Source organism: Schistocerca gregaria, chromosome 2 (assembly GCF_023897955.1).
Source record: "Schistocerca gregaria isolate iqSchGreg1 chromosome 2, iqSchGreg1.2, whole genome shotgun sequence".
NCBI lineage: Eukaryota > Metazoa > Arthropoda > Insecta > Orthoptera > Acrididae > Schistocerca > Schistocerca gregaria.
Genome location: NC_064921.1, coordinates 128,845,483 through 128,865,546, shown reverse-complemented (window position 1 = coordinate 128,865,546; position 20,064 = coordinate 128,845,483). Strand labels below are relative to the sequence as shown.

Genomic DNA, 20,064 nt, shown 5'->3' with positions numbered 1-20,064 from the left:
CACTGCAATGTTATCCATGCCCTCTGCCATCAGTGCCTTCTCCAGCCCCATGTTAACGCGCGTAACAGCCTCATTAAGATGGAGCCGGTCATGACGCTGAAACAGTTTCACGAAAGGCATGTTAGTGCCACCAGTTTTAGTAGCTATATTTACCAGGTCAGCAACTACATATTCCCCATCCCTACCAAGACTATTCCCTGCTCCACACACTATCACTACCTGGTCGTCCTTCCTAAAATTTTTACATAACTCTCCTATGCTGTTATTCACCTAAGACCACCCTGCACAATGCTGGTGACCTGGTACGCACTCCCCAACAACCTGACCCACACCTCTACCTTGTGAACTATCTATAAGCAGAACCTTCTTCTTTCTGTTAGACTTTGCAACTGACCTAGGTCTCCTAACTGCTGAGGACTGCAGCGTGTTCCCTACACATACAGCTACAAGAGGCTCCTCTCCACTCAACTTTGACTGATGGTCAAATCTATTTCGTATACGCTAAGTGCAACTGTCTGAATACCTCCTCCTCCTGGCTGCCTTCTTTCCAACTGCCAGTTCCCTTTCCCCAGCACCCTTCATCCTCTTCAACCAGTATAGTTCCTCCTTTGCGTATTGTAACTGCACCTTAAGGGCACACATCTTACGCTCCTCGTCCTCTATCAACTTATTTCTACTACAGATTCTGAACTCCCAAGGGAGGATCTCGCTAGAAAGCCCACTGGCTTCCCCCCTGCATTCTCCCCAGTGAAAATACTTTGAACTAGTCCCTCACCGTAACCCACTACTCACAAACCATAGACAGAGCCCACACTTCTTACTCAAGGTAAAATTTTACAGTTACTGACAAAAACTAAACGAATACGTTACCTAAGTTCAATTACACCAGTAGAACTGTTTATAGAACTACCAATAGCGGCCTCGCAATTCTCTCTCTACTAAGAAAGCAACTTTTATTAATACTACTAAACCGTAACTGATATCAATACAAAGAAAATTTCACAAAATTTATTAGGTAAAACCAAAAATTCAAGCCGCCTCAGAAACACTCAACGAATTTAAAACAGTAAATGAAAAATGTACTGAAATTTTTTGATAGAAACAATAAGAAACGTCAGCAAAAACTAAAGCACGAAATTTACTAAGCGACTTCAACGCACAGAAACTCTAAAAACTACAGCGAGCGAACGTTTCCAAATGGTTATTTCCCACAAACAGCACGAAATACCGTTGAAAACTATTCAATTTAATACCTTACAACCGTTACAGGTGCAACTGCACGCCGCGAAATGTTAACTCACTACTAAGGAATGAGACTTGGATGCACAAAGCAAGTACAATCACGAATAACAGACCACTCGAGTCAATAACCGGAAACAAAATACTGAGATTAATGAAAATCCACAAATCAGTTACTTTTACAGCAAATATTAACACAAATAAACTTTAAAATAAGTAAGTGAAGACCAAAGCTTTATAAAATAATGACGAGCACTTTCAACAGCTGTCCAGCACACGGGACGTCACACCAATTGTGAAATTATGAATTTGAAAACATTCTTTGTTTAATCCTTAACGTGCCTCGTATATTGACCATTTATTTTCTTACACTTGAAAGGCTCGGTATTAAAGTGTGACAGCGCACGAAAAGTGTAGAAAATACGATTTAGGACGATAGCATTTGGGTATGGATCCTGTCCATGAACTTTAATTTTCTGACCCATATCAACTCAGTACATCTTCTTTAAAATACGTATCTCAAGTTTCTGAAGGCGCTGCACTTTATAAGCTACCACATCACTTGCCTAGAAGAAACTCAAGGTTGCTTCATAGTGCTCAAAGTAGTCCTTTCTTCGAGTCAGAGCTTTTAAAGGGCTTTGTACGAGTAGGTCTTCTTTCTAAGCGGCCAGAGAAACAGCTCACCAACGTATGAGATAAATAGCTTATCTCATCTACTTTCCTACTGTGCAGTTTCGTAAGAGTCTTTTGAAACTTTTTGCAACTGAGAAATACCAGTATCTAACTGACAATAGTCTGACGAGATCCGTAACTTGCAACCAACTTCCCTCTCTGTATGAAGGACGTATGTGTTCTCCACGATGCGTTGTCTGTTTCTACATGGATGGCTGCAGGACTCGAAGTTTTTCTTCTGCCGTGAAGACAAACGAGTGAACATTTCGTTAGACTAAAACAGCCGTAGACAACGACGGGGAAGGAGATACTGTTTTCCTAGACATCGGGAACGCACTGTCGTTTAGTAAACAAAATACAAGCTCGCCGAATGTTTTAACAAATTTATGACCCGACTGACTTACTTAATACTCCTTCTTAACGATAAGAAATCGACGTGCGTAAGGCTAACGCAAAGACAGAGTAAAACAAAGCAGTGTTAAAGAGCCGTTAGTGTTTGCTATGGCATTAGGCTGCCACGACCGTTTCATCTGAGTATGATGGTGATTTTCTTTTATTACATTTTTTTGCTTATGTGGAGTGGCTACATTCATTCTTCGATTTTCTTACATGTTCTTTGTACCTGCTCTTAACATTTCTTGCAGTCGCTCCAAAATCTCTAGCGGTGCAGCTATTACAAAAGAGAATTTTATGGTGTGGATAGTAAAGCCATACTTTATCAGTCGTGCACCTGTACCTTGAAACAGAAGAAAGTTTTACCACGGAACATGGGATGTCTGCAAATTAACGTGTTAACAATTTTACCTGTGTTGAAAATGGAAATTTGTGTTGGTTTCCTACAGCTGCAGATTTAAAATATGTTTGACTACAACTGTACTTTGATAATACTAACACCTAATTTCATTTCGCCGGCCGCGGCGGCCGAGCGGTTCTAGGCGCCACAGTCTAGAACCGCGCGACCGCTACGGTCACAGGTTCGAATCCTGCATCGGGCATGGATGTGTCTGATGTCCTTAGGTTAGTTAGGTTTAAGTAGTTCTAAGTCCCATAGTGCTCAGAGCCATTTGAACCATTAATTTCATTTCACATATAGCTTATTAGTGTGAAATCGAGTAATAACGTAACAAACAGATGATTCAATGTATTACTAACAACTTTATCTAGATTATAACGCTTTTAACCTTCAATAGACTATTTGCTTCTTGGTATATGACCATATTGTAACCTGGAACACGTTTTTACATTTGAAGAAACACCGTAATTTTCCGTAATAATTTTTGTAATTTCAGAAATAGCAAATAAATTGTAAATCCCATTATTCGAAAATGGAACAACAACATGCATTAAATGTCTATTACAGAGCTTGACTGAGGCGAAAGATCGGAAGGTGTCCCAAGGAACAGCACTCTCCCCTACGTGCGTCAGGAAACATAATCGACTGGGGTTAAAGACACGCTGTTATACCGTTGTATTCAGGATCGTCAACTCATGAAGTACTAATTTGTGCTGACCAGTATGTTTCCTTTTCTATTTTTCAGATTCGAAATGATGCACGGGATTACACTCGTATTGTTGGCAGCACTGCTGTCCACGTCAGGGGCCGCTTATATGGTCGGAATCGGAATTGCTGACGTCACAGGTCCGCCGGTAGAAGTCACTTTCGTAAGTACTCTCGTTCCCTGTGCTTCAGAAAAATTTCAAACAGTATCAAACGACATGTTCATCATGGAAATTTCATCCAATAACTTTCAATTCGTGAATATACTTTCACAGAGAGAAAACTTTATGCACTGCCTTTATGTGTCGTACGAAATAGTGGTCTAAATGGGTCTCTGAAACGGACAATATGATACTTGTTGGTACAGTTACTAATCTATTGGAAACAGATTAAAGAAACAGACGGAGAAATTTCAGAGATTTAATCTCAGGTCGGCAAGTGTGGAGGAGCGGTTTTAGGCGCTTCACTCTGGAACCGCGCGACCCGGTCGCAGGTTCGAATACTGCCTCGGGCATGAATGTGTGTGATATCCCTAGGTTAGTTAGGTTTAAGTAGTTCTAAGTTCTAGGGAACTGATGACCTCAGATGTTAAGTCCCATAGTGCTCAGATCCAATTGAACCATATAATCTCAATAACAGACTATAAATAGCAGTAGGGGCAATAACTTCAAAAGAACAAAGTGGCTTAGAAGGAGTCATATAATTGCGAACAATATATCCATTCCAGAATGAGATTTCTACTATGCAGCGGAGTGTGCGCTGATTTGAAACTTCCTGGAAGATTAAAACTGTCAACTTTTGGAGGTACTACGATACTTATACGCAGAAAAATCTGTAAGGATGTAGATTATCACAAATAGTTTTTCTCTTTATATGTAGAGCATATAATGAAACACTTGAAAGCAATGACTAACCGAGGAGCTGTTAACAGAAATACCATTGTAGGGTGTGTCACACTTGATAATTGTGTAGTAGCTGGGCTTCTGCGATACGTGCAGCAAGAGACGCGATGAGGCTATGCAAAGTACCGACAAGTGTGTGGAGTCACGCGATTCGATTACCGTGACCAGGTGAGCTGTGTTTCTCCGCAGAGTATCCATTGCGCGTACAGTCCTATCGAAATGGTCCCACCGATTCGAGACTGGGTTTAAATCCGGGAGTTTCTTGGCCACGTCAGCACGGTAAACTCATCTTGGTGGTCTTCGAACGACGCATGTTAACTGCGGGCTGTGTAACGCGTTGTATAGTCTGCGGGAGATGCCATCGCGCCGAGGAAAAACAAACTGCATATAGAGATAGACACGTTCCCCAAGGATAGATGCAGACTTGTATTGATCCACCGTGGCTTCCACGGAATTCTACGAAAGCATTCCCCAGGCCATGAAGCTCTCTCCTCTCGCGTGGACCCTTCCGACGATTATTACAGGGTATTTGCTTTCAGACGTTTGCGCCGTACGCTGCAATGGCTTTATGTCCGACGGAACATCGAACGTGATGCACCTGAAAAGGTCACCTAGAGCCACTCGACCTCCAGATGCATTCGTCAATGAACAGCAATCAGCATGAGTGCAAGAACCAGGCGCCTGGTGCGGCGGTCCATACACAGCCACGTTCACTGAACGATCGTTGAGGAGATTGTTGGTAGCCCCTTGGTTCATCCAGGCTGTCAGTTGATCCAACAGTTACACGTCTATTCATCCATATACATTTCCGCAGCCTTTGTTTACTCCTGTCCCCTATGGCCCTTTGTGAACCACATTAGCCTCCACTCATGCCGTGGACAGCACCAGATTACCATACACAGTATACTTAAACTGCGGCGGTACTCGAACATTTTACAAACTTAGCCGTTTCTGGAAGGCTTCCATCCTTCGCTAGAAAGCCAATCATTATGCGCTCGCACTATTCCCCGCGTCCCTCCCCCTCCCATCAATTGCTGGTGCTGCCACTTGACGTCTGTATATATATATGAGACGGTCACGGCCGCATATAAAAAATGGTTGAAATGGCACTGAGCACTATGGGACTTAACATCTGAGGTCATCAGTCCCCTAGGACTTAGAACTTAAATCTAACTAACCTAAGCACATCACACACATCCATGGCAGGATTCGAACCTGCGACCGTAGCGGTCACGCGGTTCCAGACAGAAGTGCCTAGAACCACTCGGCCACAACGGTCGGCACAGCATATCACATCAAGCCACATGCGAGATTTGTTCGTTGACAAAGTGATCGTCTTTGTAAGACAAACATCAGCATTATTACAGTAATGCTAGCATACCAAATGTATTGGTCAGAAGCATGAAGTACTCTTTAGCACACCCTATGTTGCGTTATGGAATGGGAACCAGTACAATGAAATTAACGCATTAATAGACACTACTGTTCTTACAGGAGTACTGTAAGTCCACTTGACTGTGTTGTGGTAATCGTAACTCACTAAATTAAACTGAAACTATGAGACTTTGGTAATTTAAACAGGTTTCACGTTTGAAACTTCCCAGCAGACTAAAACTAAGTATGCGGGCATTAGGTACCTTACCCCAACCTGAACTATCATTCCAATTTGTGTCCATGGAGTCTTTCTCGGTAACATTACTGAATAATATCTTATGGTTTTCAAGCCTCACCAATTCCAGTAAGGTCTCGAGCTTTCGATGGCTAGCTCCTCTATCGTCGTCAGGAGTAAAACAACTGACTGCTGGGGTTGTGTTTTTTTTTGTGTAGGTTGATCTCCAGCGTCACTGGAGGATTCCAGCCTTACTTTCTTGATTAAACATGAAAATCGTTCTATCCTACAATGATGTCATTCCAATGACATCATTATAGTGCATGTCGAAGGTGTGGCGTTGGGACTTGAATTCCCGTACAACCCTCCGATGATGGAAGTTCAAGGTAGCAGTCAGGAGGGAAGTATTGATAGTGAAGGTCGTGTGATGGTCGACACATAGCGAGTTAGCCAAGGTCTGAACCTCATTCCTCGAGAATGGTCGGAGGAACAGGGTGGCGTTGCAAGCGCCATGGAGTCGTGGTGCCAAAGTGGTGTAGACCAGTGACCATGTCATAGAGACACTTTGCCTTCTCTCAAATGGACGGCTTTAGACTTACAACGTTTGTTTCCTCCAGGAGAATATGAGGGGAGGGGAGGGGCTTGCCAGCTCCACCATAGTAACTTATTCTGCATACGCTGGAGGGTCTGCATCTGGGAGGCACTAATCACAGCCTGTGGCGAGGAGCCATAGGTGAGGAAAGGGTGGACAACCATCCAGTACAGTTAGCGGTTCGTTTCTAGGTTCAGTTCCCTGCTATTGAACAGAGGGTACAAAGCTTTTATCACCTACAGTCTTTTTTGGGTGACGTATTCCATTTGTTGATGGAAGAGCAATTTTTTATCCATGTGGACATCCAGATATTTGGTATCAGGGGCCATGGGGCCTGGGCGCCTGCAACATTATGTTCTGGCCGAGGATTTGGCACCGTTTGGTGAAGTAGACTGCCATAGTTTTAGCGTCATTGAGGGCAATCTTGTCTCATCGATGCCAAGTGACTGTCGTGTCTACCTGCCTCAAGAGACGAGCAATGAGCTGGTCTGTGCTGCAGCCAGTTGTATAGATCGCCGTATCATCGGCATATAGCGCCAGGTGGCGATGTGGGATGGGTGTCATATCATTAACATAAATGTTAAAGAGGATGGGAGACAACACAGAGCCTTGAGGGGTATTCATCAACATGTGATATAAGCTCGAGCGTTAGCCTTGCTGAGTAACCAAGAAGGTCCTATCACAGAGGAAATTATCCACGATATTGACGTACGTGTCTGGGATGGTCGTCTGTGGCAGCATTTTGTACATGAGATTGTCCTGCCAAATCTCAAAATTTGCGTTTTACAGAACCAGGAAAACCGCTGGGGTCTCCTTGGTGGAGTCAGAGCCATTGATGACGCATTCCATGATCCTAAGAAATTGGCGGTCGAACGAGAGGTGGGAACTGAATGCAAACTGTTCTGGATGGATCGTCTCAGCTGCCTCCAGAGGCTGGTAAATGTGGTGGAGGATCAAAGATTCTAGGACCTCAGCCATGACTTTCAGAAGGCTAATGGACCTGTTGTTAGTAGGGACCATAGGATCATTCGAGGGCTTAGGGATGGCAATCAGTTTGGCCTGCTTCCACTGAGGTTAAGAAGCCCTATTGTTAGGCAGCATTTTAGGTTGCTGGTAAATAAGAACAATGATGTGCATTGGAGCTTACAGTGGTGTTCATTTTTTTTTTTTTTTTTTTTGGTCGTCTGTCTACTGACTGGTGTGATGCGGCCCGCCACGAATTCCTTTCCTGTGCTAACCTCTTCATCTCAGAGTAGTACTTGCAACGTATGTCCTCAATTACTTTCTTGACGTATTCCAATCTCTGACTTCCTCTACAGTTTTTGCTCTCTACAGCTCCCTCCAATACCATGGAAGTCATTCCCTCATGTCTTAGCAGATGTTCTATCATCCTGTCCCTTCTCCTTATCAGTGTTTTCCACATATCCCTTTTCTCTCCGATTCTGCGTAGAATCTCCTCATTCCTTACCTTATCAATGCACCTAATTTTCAACATTCGTCTATAGATCCACATCTCAAATGCTTCGATTCTCTTCTGTTCCGGTTTTCCCACAGTCCATGTTTCACTACCATAGAATGCTGAACTCCAGACGTACATCCTCAGAAATTTCTTCCTCAAATTAAGGCCGGAATTTGATATTAGTAGACTTCTCTTGGCCAGAAATGCCTTTTTTGCCATAGCGAGCCTGCTTTTGATGTCCTCCTTGCTCCGTCCGCCATTGGTTATTTTACTGACTAGGTAGCAGAATTCCTTAACTTCATTGACTTCGTGCCCATCAATCCTGATGTGAAGTTTCTCGCTGTTCTCATTTCTACTACTCCTCATTACCTTCGTCTTTCTCCGATTCACTCTCAAACCATACTGTGTACTCATTAGACCATTCCGTTCAGCAGATCATTTAATTCTTCTTCACTTCCACTCAGGATAGCAACGTCATCAGCGAATCTTATCATTGACATCCTTTCACCTTGCATTTTAATTCCATGCCAGAACCTTTCCTTTATTTCCATCGTTGCTTCCTCGATGTACAGATTGAAGAGAATGGGCGAAAGGCTATTGCCTTGTCTTACACCCTTCTTAATACGAGCACTTCATTCTTGATCGTCAACTCTTATTATTCACTCTTGGTTGTTCTACATATTGTATATGACCCGTCTCTCCCTACAGCTTTTCCCTACAATTTTCAGACTCTCGAACAGCTTGCACCATTTTATATTGTCTAACGCTTTTTCCAGGTCGACAAATCCTATGAACGTGTCTTGACTTTTCTATAGCATTGCTTCCATTATTAGCCGTAACGTCAGAATTGCCTCTCTCGTGCTTTACTTTTCCAAACTGATCGTCACCTAGCGCATTCTCAATTTTCTTTTCCACTCATCTGTATATTATTCTTGTAAGCAGCTGCGATGCATGAGCTGTTAAGCTGATTGTGCGATAATTCTCGCACTTGTCAGCTGTTGCCGTCTTCGGAATTGTGTGGATGATGCTTTTCCGAAAGTCAGATGGTATGTCGCCAGACTCATATATTCTACACACCAACGTGAATAGTCGTTTGTTGCCACTTCCCCTAATGATTTTAGAAATTCTGATGGAATGTTATCTATCCCTTCTGCCTTATTTGACCGTAAGTCCTCTAAAGCTCTTTTAAATTACGATTCTAATACTGGATCACCTATCTCTTCTAAATCGGCTCCTGTTTCTTCTTCTATCACATCAGACAATAATTCACCCTTATAGAGGCTCTCAATGTAATCTTTCCACCTACCTTCTATCTCCTCTGCATTTAACAGTGGAATTCCTGTTGCACTCCTAATGTTACCACCGTTGCTTTTAATGTCACCAAAGGTTGTTTTGACTTTCCTGTATGCTGAGTCTGTCCTTCCGACAATCATATCTTTTTCGATGTCTTCACATTTTTCCTGCAGCCATTTCGTCTTAGCTTCCCTGCACTTCCTATTTATTTCATTCCTCAGCGACTTGTATTTCTGTATTCCTGATTTTCCCGGAACATGTTTGTACTTCCTCCTTTCATCAATCACCTGAAGTATTTATTCTGTGACCCATGGTTTCTTCGCAGGTACCTTCTTTGTACATATGTTTTCCATCCCAACTTCTGTGATGGCTCTTTTTAGAGATGTCCATTCCTCTTCAACTGTGCTGCCTACTGCGCTATTCTTTATTGCTGTATCTATACCGTTAGAGAACTTCAAACGTATCTTGTCATTCCTTAGAACTTCCATATCCCACTTCTTTGCGTATTGATACTTCCTGACTAATGTCTTGAACTTCAGCCTACTCTTCATCACTACTATATTGTGATCTGAGTCTATATCTGCTTCTGGGTACGCCTTACAATCCAGTATCTGATTTCGGAATCTCTGCCTGACCATGATGTAATCTAATCGAAATCTTCCCCTATCTCCCGGCCTTTTCCAAGTATACATCCTCCTCTTGTGGTTCTTGAACAGGGTATTCGCTATTACTAGCTGAAACTTGTTACAGAACTCAAATAGTCTTTCTCCTCTTTCATTCCCAAGCCCATGTTCTCCTGTAACCTTTTCTTCTACTCGTTCCCCTACAACTGCATTCCAGTCGCCCATGACTATTAGATTTTCGTCCGCCTTTACATACTGCACTACCCTTTCAATATCCTCATACACTTTCTCTATCTGTTCATCTTCAGCTTGCGACGTCGGCATGTATACCTGAACTATCGTTGTCGGTGTTGGTCTGCTGTCGATTCTGATTAGAACAATCCGGTCACTGAACTGTTCACAGTAACACACCCTCCTACCTTCCTATTCATAACGAATCCTACACCTGTTATACCACTTTCTGCTGCTGTTGATATTACCCGATACTCATCTGACCAGAAATCCTTGTCTTCCTTCCACTTCACTTCACTGATGCCTACTATATCTAGATTGAGCCTTTGCATTTCTCTTTTCAGATTTTCTAGTTTGCCTACCACGTTCAATCTTCTGACATTCCACCCCCGACACGTAGAACATTATCCTTTCGTTGATTATTCGATCTTTTTCTCATGGTAACCTTCCCCTTGGCAGTCCCCTTCCGGAGATCCGAATGGGGGACTATTCCGGAATCTTTTGCCAATGGAGAGATCATCATGACACTTCTTCAGCTACAGGCCACATGTCCTGTGGATACACGCTACGTGTCTTTAATGCAGTAATTTCCATTGCTTTCTGCATCCTCATGTCGTTGATCATTGCTGATTCTTCCGCCTTTAGGGGCAATTTCCCACCCCTACGACAAGAGAGTGCCACGAACCTCTATCCGCTCCTCCGCCCTCTTCGACAAGGCCGTTGGCAAAATGAGGCTGACTTCTTATGCCGGAAGTCTTTCCGCCGCCAATGCCGACTATTTACAAAATTTTATGCAGTGGCGGGGATCGAACCCGGGACAGAAGACGTTTTGATTATGAATCAAAGACGCTACCCCTAGACTACGGGTACTGAAGGTGCCATCCAAACCTGAAGCCCGCTGCCACGTGTCTGCTAGAGGATCTGCTGGACTTCCACTGGGAATGTAAGGTGAGGTGCAGAACGATGTAATCTTTTTCTTTAATGGCCGCCAGAAAATTGTGTTCGTCATGGAGCTCATCAGTCATAAGACCCTGGATGAGAAATTGGTTCTGGGCCACAAACGTATTGGTCAGAGTTTCAACCACACAGAGGGCATCATAAGTTAAGGCATCCACTGTGCAGATGTGATGGTTGGTCTTCACTGTGGTGTGCCATGTAACTTGTACAACAGGCTAGTGTGACTTATGTTGGTGGAGAAAGGTGGACATATTTTCCTCCTATTTGTCAGTTTTCTAATCAGCAAAGCAGTGGCAGAATTCACGTTCAAGGCACCTAATATAATGCTTATCTCAAGGGTCTCGAAACTGCTTCCATAGCCTGCCGTAGTGATTCTTTGGATTTCCAGTTCGCTCAGCAGGGGAGGCATGTCAGCAAGTGAAGTAAAAGGCCTTGTGACAATGGAATAAGAGGCCTTAATGGCCTTTTGGATATTTGTGATAGGTAATCTACAGCACTTATCAGACTGGTAGGTCGAGGTTTTGACAAGTGCTGTTGTTGAGGATCCTGGAAAATTTGTCTCAACCTGTGATGGTCAAGACAGAACAGATGTCTATAGACAGAGCGACATCAATAAGGGGTGTGAGTATGGTGTCATGGTCCGAGGCCAGTTCGTGCAATCTTTCCAATGAAAACTGCAACACAATGTTCTTGAAAATGGCCACATCTAAAAGTTCGGTCTGGCAGTCAGAAAAAACTAGTATACTGATGAGAGTGTGGGGCCATGGACTGACAGTGCTACAGGATCTTCCAATTGTAGGAGCAGTCTGCCCTTTGGATTACCAATGCGAGACTGCCGTATATGCCCCAACAATGAGTTTGTCAAATGACGCCAGCATATGGAGGTGTACTTCAAGAAGTGGTAGGTTAAGGCTCAAATACGCTGCAGTAAGAGTAATAGCATGAAGGCGGATAGAAATAGTGACTGCCACAGCCTCTACATACTCTAGTGGTCGGAGAGTCTCGTGAATATGAACGAGAGTCTTATGTAGGGACTCTGCAATGCCCCATATCATCGAAGTAGTTGGCCAGTGAGATACAAAACTACGTTGCAGAGACGAAAATCGTCTGTGGGCTTCAGGTAGGGTTTCTGACACAAGCAAAACGTCCACATGGCGGTCGTGGTGGAAGGTGCTCAGTTCAGTCTTCATAAATTTCACGCCTTTAGCATTAAAAATACAAGCAACTAAATCCTGGTGGGGGTGCTGATTGTGTAGTGGGCGATTCACTATTATAACAAAATCTGACTGAGCCCATAAACACCTTTGTGAGCCTGCCCTCCAAATGATAGATATTTTAAGCCTTTTCCAAATGGCAGCCCTGCAGTGGGGCTCTTTGAACAGAGAAATGACCTAGTGGATCTCTCTTATGTCATCCTGGAAAGAGGCATGTCTCCACAACTCATGGCACATCCCAGGTGGGTTGCTTGATCCTGCAGTGGGCAGGGGTGGGAGTGGTGACTATATGGAGAAGGTGGTGCCATAGTGGTGGCCTCTGACACTTCAACAGGTGGGCGTGAGGGGCTCCAGACCATTTTTATGTTTGGTTGGCGTTGGTATTCGCGCAGGAGATGGGTGAGCAGGAGTAGACTTAACTGTAGCAGCAAACATGGTCACAGGGGATGGTGCAAGAGGGGGCTCCTGCGTTGCAGATCAGCAGGCGCCTGACCATCAGTGGTTTAATGGTAGTTGGGCTTACTTCTTAAGATGTGGAAATGGGTGCAGTCCCGTGACAGCGGAGGTGTCCGATTTGTCCCTGATTTCTTTCTCGGAGGATGGTAAGACTTCATAGCCTTCTGTTATGTAGGCCAACGCTTCCAGGAAGGTCGTTAGTGGTGTCCAAACAGGGGATGTATGTGGGCTTTTCCGAGGCTGGGTGTTTACTGTCCGCTGACACAGGAGAGCTGGCACATACGGCACTCTGAAAAGGCAGTGAGCAGTAATTGCCAGTGTGGTGCAAACGCTGACACCTATGGAAGGTGGAGGGGCCCTTGCTGCCCTCATACAATTCAATACCGACCTTGGTGCACAGGAGATACCTTATATGGCAAATACGTTCGACGTCCTCTCTCATAATAAGGGCGACAACATGGATGGTTATAGGGATTAACCTCTTGGTTTCAGGGTCCTTTTTATTGTACTGATATACCAAAGTATCGCGAAACTTGAGGCGGATTGATTTATCACTGACTTCTGTTTCTGTAACTTTGCAGGGAAGGTCTTTTATGACCATTATTGTTCTTCTGTCGTCAGAAGCCTGATGAGTGTAGTAGTCCATAGCCCTCGACTTCATAAAGTTGAGGACCTGTAGATAATCGTCCTTTGTGTCAAACAGGCACATGACGTGCATTTCTGGTAAACTGCCGACAGTTCACCAGCAATAAGGCGTTGCAGCTCAGTTTTCAGTTTAATGTAGTTTATGGGATTGTACACCTCGATAGGAGGGATTTCCTCCTTTTTGGTGCTGGTGCAGGTGGATTCTGAGAAGAGTTTGGAGCAGGAACGTGTCCTGCTCCAGATGTGGAGGCATCGGAATCCGAATCATGGCTGCTGCAATGGGCGCAACCGTAAAGACAGTTTAGATTTTCGGCCATGGGGGGACTGTCGGGGTTGGAGTACCCAGAAAGACCTTTGGGCTGACGAGGTGTTGTAGGCGAAACTGTACCTGTCGTTGAGTCCACGTGATGGTCAGGCGTATCAGTGTTGTGGGCGACATGGCTTGACTATCACTAGGTGAGAGGTCCTTCACTAGGCTGCCAAGAAAGTCATCAGATGACGAAGAGGAAAATAGGTCTGCTACGCAAAGCTGTAGACAGATTCACGTGAATTGGTATCACTGTGAGTGGCTACCGGTAATTTTTTTGGCGGGAGGCACGATGCACTCTGTCCTTAGACCAATGTGTGGTGTGAATATTGGCGTCTCCGGCAGCTTGCCAGGACGGCCGGCGAGCGACTCCTGTCAAATTCCCTGACTAAGGGGCTAAGAAAGAGTTGCCTAGCCACGTATTCTGTCATTGGGACTATTCATGCTTTGCCTCAGCCACATAGCCAGCTCCTGGGCAGACGTCAATATCTGACTGATACAACGGAAGCATACAGAGAAAACAACGGTGCCTTAGAATACAGATGAGCAATCAATGTTGACTCAGACACTGCTACTCAATGACACTGAGCAGCACTCGTGACCATCACACATGACCCACATGTACTTGCAAGTAAACACGGTCAGTGCTCCAACATGACTGATGCCGTGCCTTTTTTTATTTTATTTTTTATTTTTCTGATTTTTTTGTGGGAGGTTGAAATGCAGCTTCACTGGTGGCTCAAAGTGTTACTGTCTTGGTGGATACGAAAACTGCTCCATTCCACAATTATGTAATACCAAAAACGTCACTTGAGTGCACATTGAAGATGTGTCGCTGGCTCTTGATGTCTCATACTACCCTCTGATGGTGAAAGTTCAGGTTTCAGTCAAATATTTACTAACTACGAACTACAATATGTATCATCAATGGTAGTTGATGATGGTCAATACCCATCAAGTGGTCAAGTCAACACAAACGCTTCATTAGTGGCTGACCAAGGATGGTGAGAGGAACAAGGTGTCATTTCCAGTGCTGGGGAGGCATTGTGCCAATGTTTTGTATGCCAGCAACAGTGTTGCATAGGGCTTCTACTTTGCCGTAGAGACGCCTTGTCCTCTCGCATAGACGCCTTGATAGTGACTATGTCTGTTTGTTCGTTGAGGTAACTGCCCTCGTGATGGGAAAGGCACGCAGATTCCTCCAAAGCACCTTATTGTGCAGTTGCTTGCTGAGTAACCAAGAAAGTCCTATCGTGGAGGAAATTACACACGATCTTCATATAGATGTCGGGGATGGTCGTCTGTGTCAGCATTTTATACACAAGATTGTCCTGCCAGATCTCATCATATGTTTTTTGCTGGTCCAGGAAAACCGCTGGGTTCGACATGTTGGAGTTAAAGCCCTTGCTGACATATTCTGTGATCCTGCTGACTCGGAGTTTGGCCGACAGGTGGTTCTAATGGCTCTAAGCACTATTGGACTTAACATCTGAGGTCATCAGTTCCCTAGACTTAAAACTACTTAAACCTAACTAACCAAATGACATCACACATGACATCCACGCCCAAGGCAGGATTCGAACCTGCGACTGTAGCAGCAGCGAGGTTCCGGACTGAAGCGCCTAGAACAGCTCGCCCACAGCGGCTGGCGCCGACAGGTGGGATTGCGAATCCAAACTGTTCTGGACAGATTGTGCCAGCCACCACCAGAGGCTGGGAAATGCGGTGGAGGATCATTGTGTCTAGAAACTTGGCCATCGCATTCAGAAGACTAATGGGCCTCTTGTTGGTAGGGACCATAGGATCCTTTGACGGCCTGGGGATGGCAATCATTTTGGCCTGCTTCCACTGTGGTGGAAAAAGGCCAGTTGTGAGACAGCGGTTCAGGATGCAGGTAAATAAGACCAGCGGCTTACATGGGAGCCAGTGGAGGTGTTTGCTGATGATGAAATCCAAACCTGGATCCGACTGACATCTTCATCAGGCGTGAGGCCCTGGATGAGCAATTGGTTCTGGGCTTCAAACATATCGGCCAGAGTTTCTAGCACACAAAGGACATCATAAGTTGAGCCATCCACTGTGCAGATGGGATTGTTGGTCTTCACTTTGGGGTGCCACAGTGCTTGGATAGAAGCCCATTCAGATTTATGTTGGAGGAGGAAGGCGGACATCTTGTCCTCCCATTGTTCCATTTTTAAATCAGAGTGGCCGAATTCACATTGGAGACGCTTCATGCAATGCTTATCCCAAGTATCAGGAACTCGCTTCCACCACCTTTGGTAGTGGTTCTTCTGGATTTTGAGTTCATGCAAGAGGGGAGCATGTCATTGAGAGGGCTTAGAGCCTGTGGGACCAGGGAACTAGCAGTCTTCACCGCCTTTGGATTTTTGTGGCGTGTTAATCAACGAACTAACCAGATTGGAGTTATTGTTAGGTCAAGATCTTGCTGAGTGGTGTGATGATCAAGGTAGAACAGACGTCGAAAAACAGAGCAAAATCGGTAAGGTTCACGACCATGGGGTCTTGGTCAGAATCCAGTTTATGGAGTGTTTCCAACAAAAACTGCACCGCAAAAGTATTCTTCAAAATGGCACCAATGCTTTGTGTTGAGATCTTCCCCAACAACGAGTTTGTGAACTGATGTCAACGTACAGAGATCAGCTTCAAGGAGTGGTAGAGTAGGGGTCAAATAAGCCGCAGCAAAAGTTATAGCCCCAAGGCTGGTAGAAACAGTGACTACCGTAGCCTCTATACGTTCAAGTAGTTGAAGAACCTCGTGATTATGGATGAATGACTTATGCAGAAACACTGCCGTGCCCCCACCTCGGCGATGGAGTCGGTCAGTGCTGTAGCAAATCATGTTGTGGAGACGAACATTGTCGGCGGGTGTCAAGTGGGTTTCTGAGACAAATAAAATGTCCTCATGGTGGTCATAGTGGAAAGTGTTCAGTTCAGTCTTCATACCTTTAAGACCATCAGCATTGAAAATACATACAACTAGATCCGGAATAGGCTGATGGTTGTGTGGTGGGCGATGACCTTAGTGAGCCCATCCTCCAACCGACGGATATTTTGAGCTGTTTCACGAATGATAGCACTGATGTCCGTCTGTGTGAACAGAGAGATGACCGGCAGGTATCTCTCGCACGTCATCCCGGAAATAAGCATCTGTCTCCACCACTGGAGGAGAATTCTGTGTGGACTACTTGACCCTGTGATGGGCAGGGTGGGCGTGGTGTCTGGTGGAGTAGGCGCCGCGATGCTGGGTTGGGGCACTTCAGCAAACTGGCGGGAGGAGGCCACAGACTGGGGACGTTGGTAAGCGTCACCGAAGGCGGTTGAGCAGGAGGAAACTGAGTCGCAGCAACGAATGTGATAGTAGGGAATTGAGCTGGAGGGGGCTCCTGTATCGCAGATGCATCAGGCGCCTGAGCATCAGTGGTGGGATGGTCGCTGGATTTACCTCTTAAGACGGGGAAATGGGTACGTCCCGTGACGGCTGGGGTGGGCGATTCGTCCTTGGTTTCCTTCGTCGAGGGCGGGAAGACTTCATAGACTTCTGGTATATAAGACAACCCTTCCAGGAAGCTAGATGGTGGGGCTCGTGGCCGTGGCTGGCAGTATTTCCCATTTATATACCTACGATTTCGGCCGCTGGCACCAATCAGAGAGGGCCGAAACGAGGCGTGCGCGGAAGGTGATTTGTGCAGCACATAGCAGTTCCGGCCCGTCGCGGGACCGAGTTACGTGAAGTGGCGATAAAGGCCGGCGTCGCGTTTGAAACTGCAGCTCCCGCCTCCTTACAAGCTTTAAGTATCGGTCGGTGCTTCCTTTCGAAAGCTCGAGAATTTTCTTCAAATTGACGCGGCTAGAAATACGAGAAGATATTATTCTTCATTCCGATTCTTCACATGACCTTTCAGTCACGTGACAGGTCGAAGCATTCCGTTCGCGGCTATGATTCTACAACCAATTAAACTGATCGTGATTGTAACTTTCTACGTCCTATAACAATTCCGTCATTAATAATTAATGTGGGTAATGTACATGAAATTTCAGATGTGACATTCACGAACGAAATATTTTTTATATGATTGCAATACACGTCAACCACAAATCAAGCTGAAAGTGCGTGGTCGCAGCTCTGTCACATCCTACAATGACTAACTCTAAACTCCAAACTGTTCATTCAGTTAGTCAACGGTAACGTGAATCATGTAATGGTGGAAGTGACCATCTGAGCAGTTCTCTTAGGTTGTTTGCAGATGATGCTGTAATTTACCTTTCCATTAAAAATAGATTCATAAATTGCTCTGTGACAATAAGAAGACTGGTGTATTACTTAATACAAATCCGTAGCCATTCGCTCCTTAAAAAAAAAGCAATTACAATTTATTTTCTGTTAAATTATTATTTAATTTGTTGGCTTTTGTCATCCTGAAGTGAAAGACTGATGGGCACCTAATATCAGTATATATATGTGATGGGAGTCTGTTGTTCCCATTATCAAAGGAAGAAAGATCAGAGCTTAGCGGTTTGCAGACTACAAGGAAGGTAGAGATGATGCATTTAGCTCAGAGTGGATAAGGATAGGGAAGGAAGGAATTCGACCTCTGCAGCCGCGCAGGATTCGACGAGCGGTCTCAGGCGCTGCAGTCGTGGACTGTGCGGCTAGTTCCGCTGGAGGTTCGAGTCCTCCCTCGGGCATGGATGAGTGTGTTTGTCCTTAGGATATTTTAGGTTAAGTAGTTTGTAAGGTTAGCGACTGATGACCTTAGCAGTTAAGTCCCGTCAGACTTCACACACAAAACACCGACAACGATAGTTCAGGTATACATGCGGACGTCGTAAGCTGAAGATGAACAGATAGAGAAGGGGTATGAGGATATTAAAAGGGTAATGCAGTATGTAAAGGGGGACGAAAATGTAATAGTCATGGGCGACTGGAATGCAGTTGTAGGGGAAGGAGTAGAAGGAAAGGTGACGGGAGAATATGGGCTTGGGACAAGGAATGAGAGAGGAGAAAGACTAATTGAGTTCTGTAACAAGTTTCAGGTAGTAATAGCAAATACCCTGTTCAAGAATCACAAGAAGAGGAGGTATACTTGGAAAAGGCCGGGAGGTACGGGAAGATTTCAATTAGATTACATCATGGTCAGACAGAGATTCCGAAATCAGATACTGGATTGTAAGGCGTACCCAGGAGCAGATATAGACTCAGATCGCAATATAGTAGTGATGAAGAGTAGGCTGAAGTTCAAGACATTAATCAGGAAGAATCAATGCGCTAAGAAGTGGGGTACAGAAGTTCTAAGGAATGACGAGATACGTTTGAAGTTCTCTAACGCTATAGATACAGCAATAAGGAATAGCGCAGTAGGCAACACGGTTGAAGAGGAATGGACATCCCTAAAAAGGGCCATCACAGAAGTTGGGAAGCAAAACATAGGTACAAAGAAGGTACCTGCGACGAAACCATGGGTAACAGAAGAGATACTTCAGTTGATTGATGAAAGGGGAAAGTACAAACATGATCCGGGAAAATCTGGAATACAGAAATACAAGTCGCTGAGGAATGAAATAAATAGGAAGTGCAGGGAAGCTAAGACGAAATGGCTGCAGGAAAAATGTGAAGACATCGAAAAACATATAATTGTCGGAAGGACAGTCTCAGCGTACAGGAAAGTCAAAACAACCTTTGGTGACATTAAAAGCAGCGGTGGTAACATTAAGGGTGGAAAGGGAATTCCACTGTTAAATGCAGAGGAGAGAGCAGATATGTGGAAAGAATAGATTCAAAGCCTCTATGAGGGTGAAGATTTGTCTGATGTGATAGAAGAAGAAACAGGAGTAGATTTATAAGAGATAGGGGATCAAGAATTAGAATCGTAAATTAAAAAAGCTTTTGAGGACTTACGGTCAAATAAGGCAGAAGAGATAGATAACATTCCATCAGAATTTCTAAAATCATTAGGGGAAGTGGCAACAAAAGACTATTCAAGTTGGTGTGTAGAATATATGAGTCTGGCGACATACCATCTGACTTTCGGAAAAGCATCATCCACACAATTCCGAAGACGGCAACAGCTGACAAGTGCGAGAATTATCGCACAATCAACTTAACAGCTCATGCATCGCAGCTGCTTACAAGAATAATATACAGAAGAATGGAAAAGAAAAATGAGAGTGCGCTAGGTGACGGACAATTTGGCTTTAGGAAAAGTAAAGGCACGAGAGAGGCAATTCTGACGCTACGGCTAATAATGGAAGCAAGGCTAAAGAAAAATCAAGACACGTTCATAGGATTTGTCGACCTGGAAAAAGCGTTCGACAATATAAAATGATGCAAGCTGTTCAAGAGTCCTAA

The 20,064-nt window shown here is 44.6% G+C and overlaps 1 protein-coding gene across 1 annotated transcript in view; it reads left to right on the top strand.

Moving 5' to 3' along the window:
* LOC126336506 (neutral ceramidase-like) overlaps positions 1–20,064 on the top strand; it is a 313,334-nt gene that overhangs the window by 48,894 nt on the left and 244,376 nt on the right. The window contains exon 2 of the mRNA XM_050000282.1: positions 3,450–3,573. Coding sequence (XP_049856239.1) covers positions 3,457–3,573 — 117 coding nt within the window. The 5' untranslated portion in view covers positions 3,450–3,456. The remainder of the gene's footprint in view (positions 1–3,449; positions 3,574–20,064) is intronic.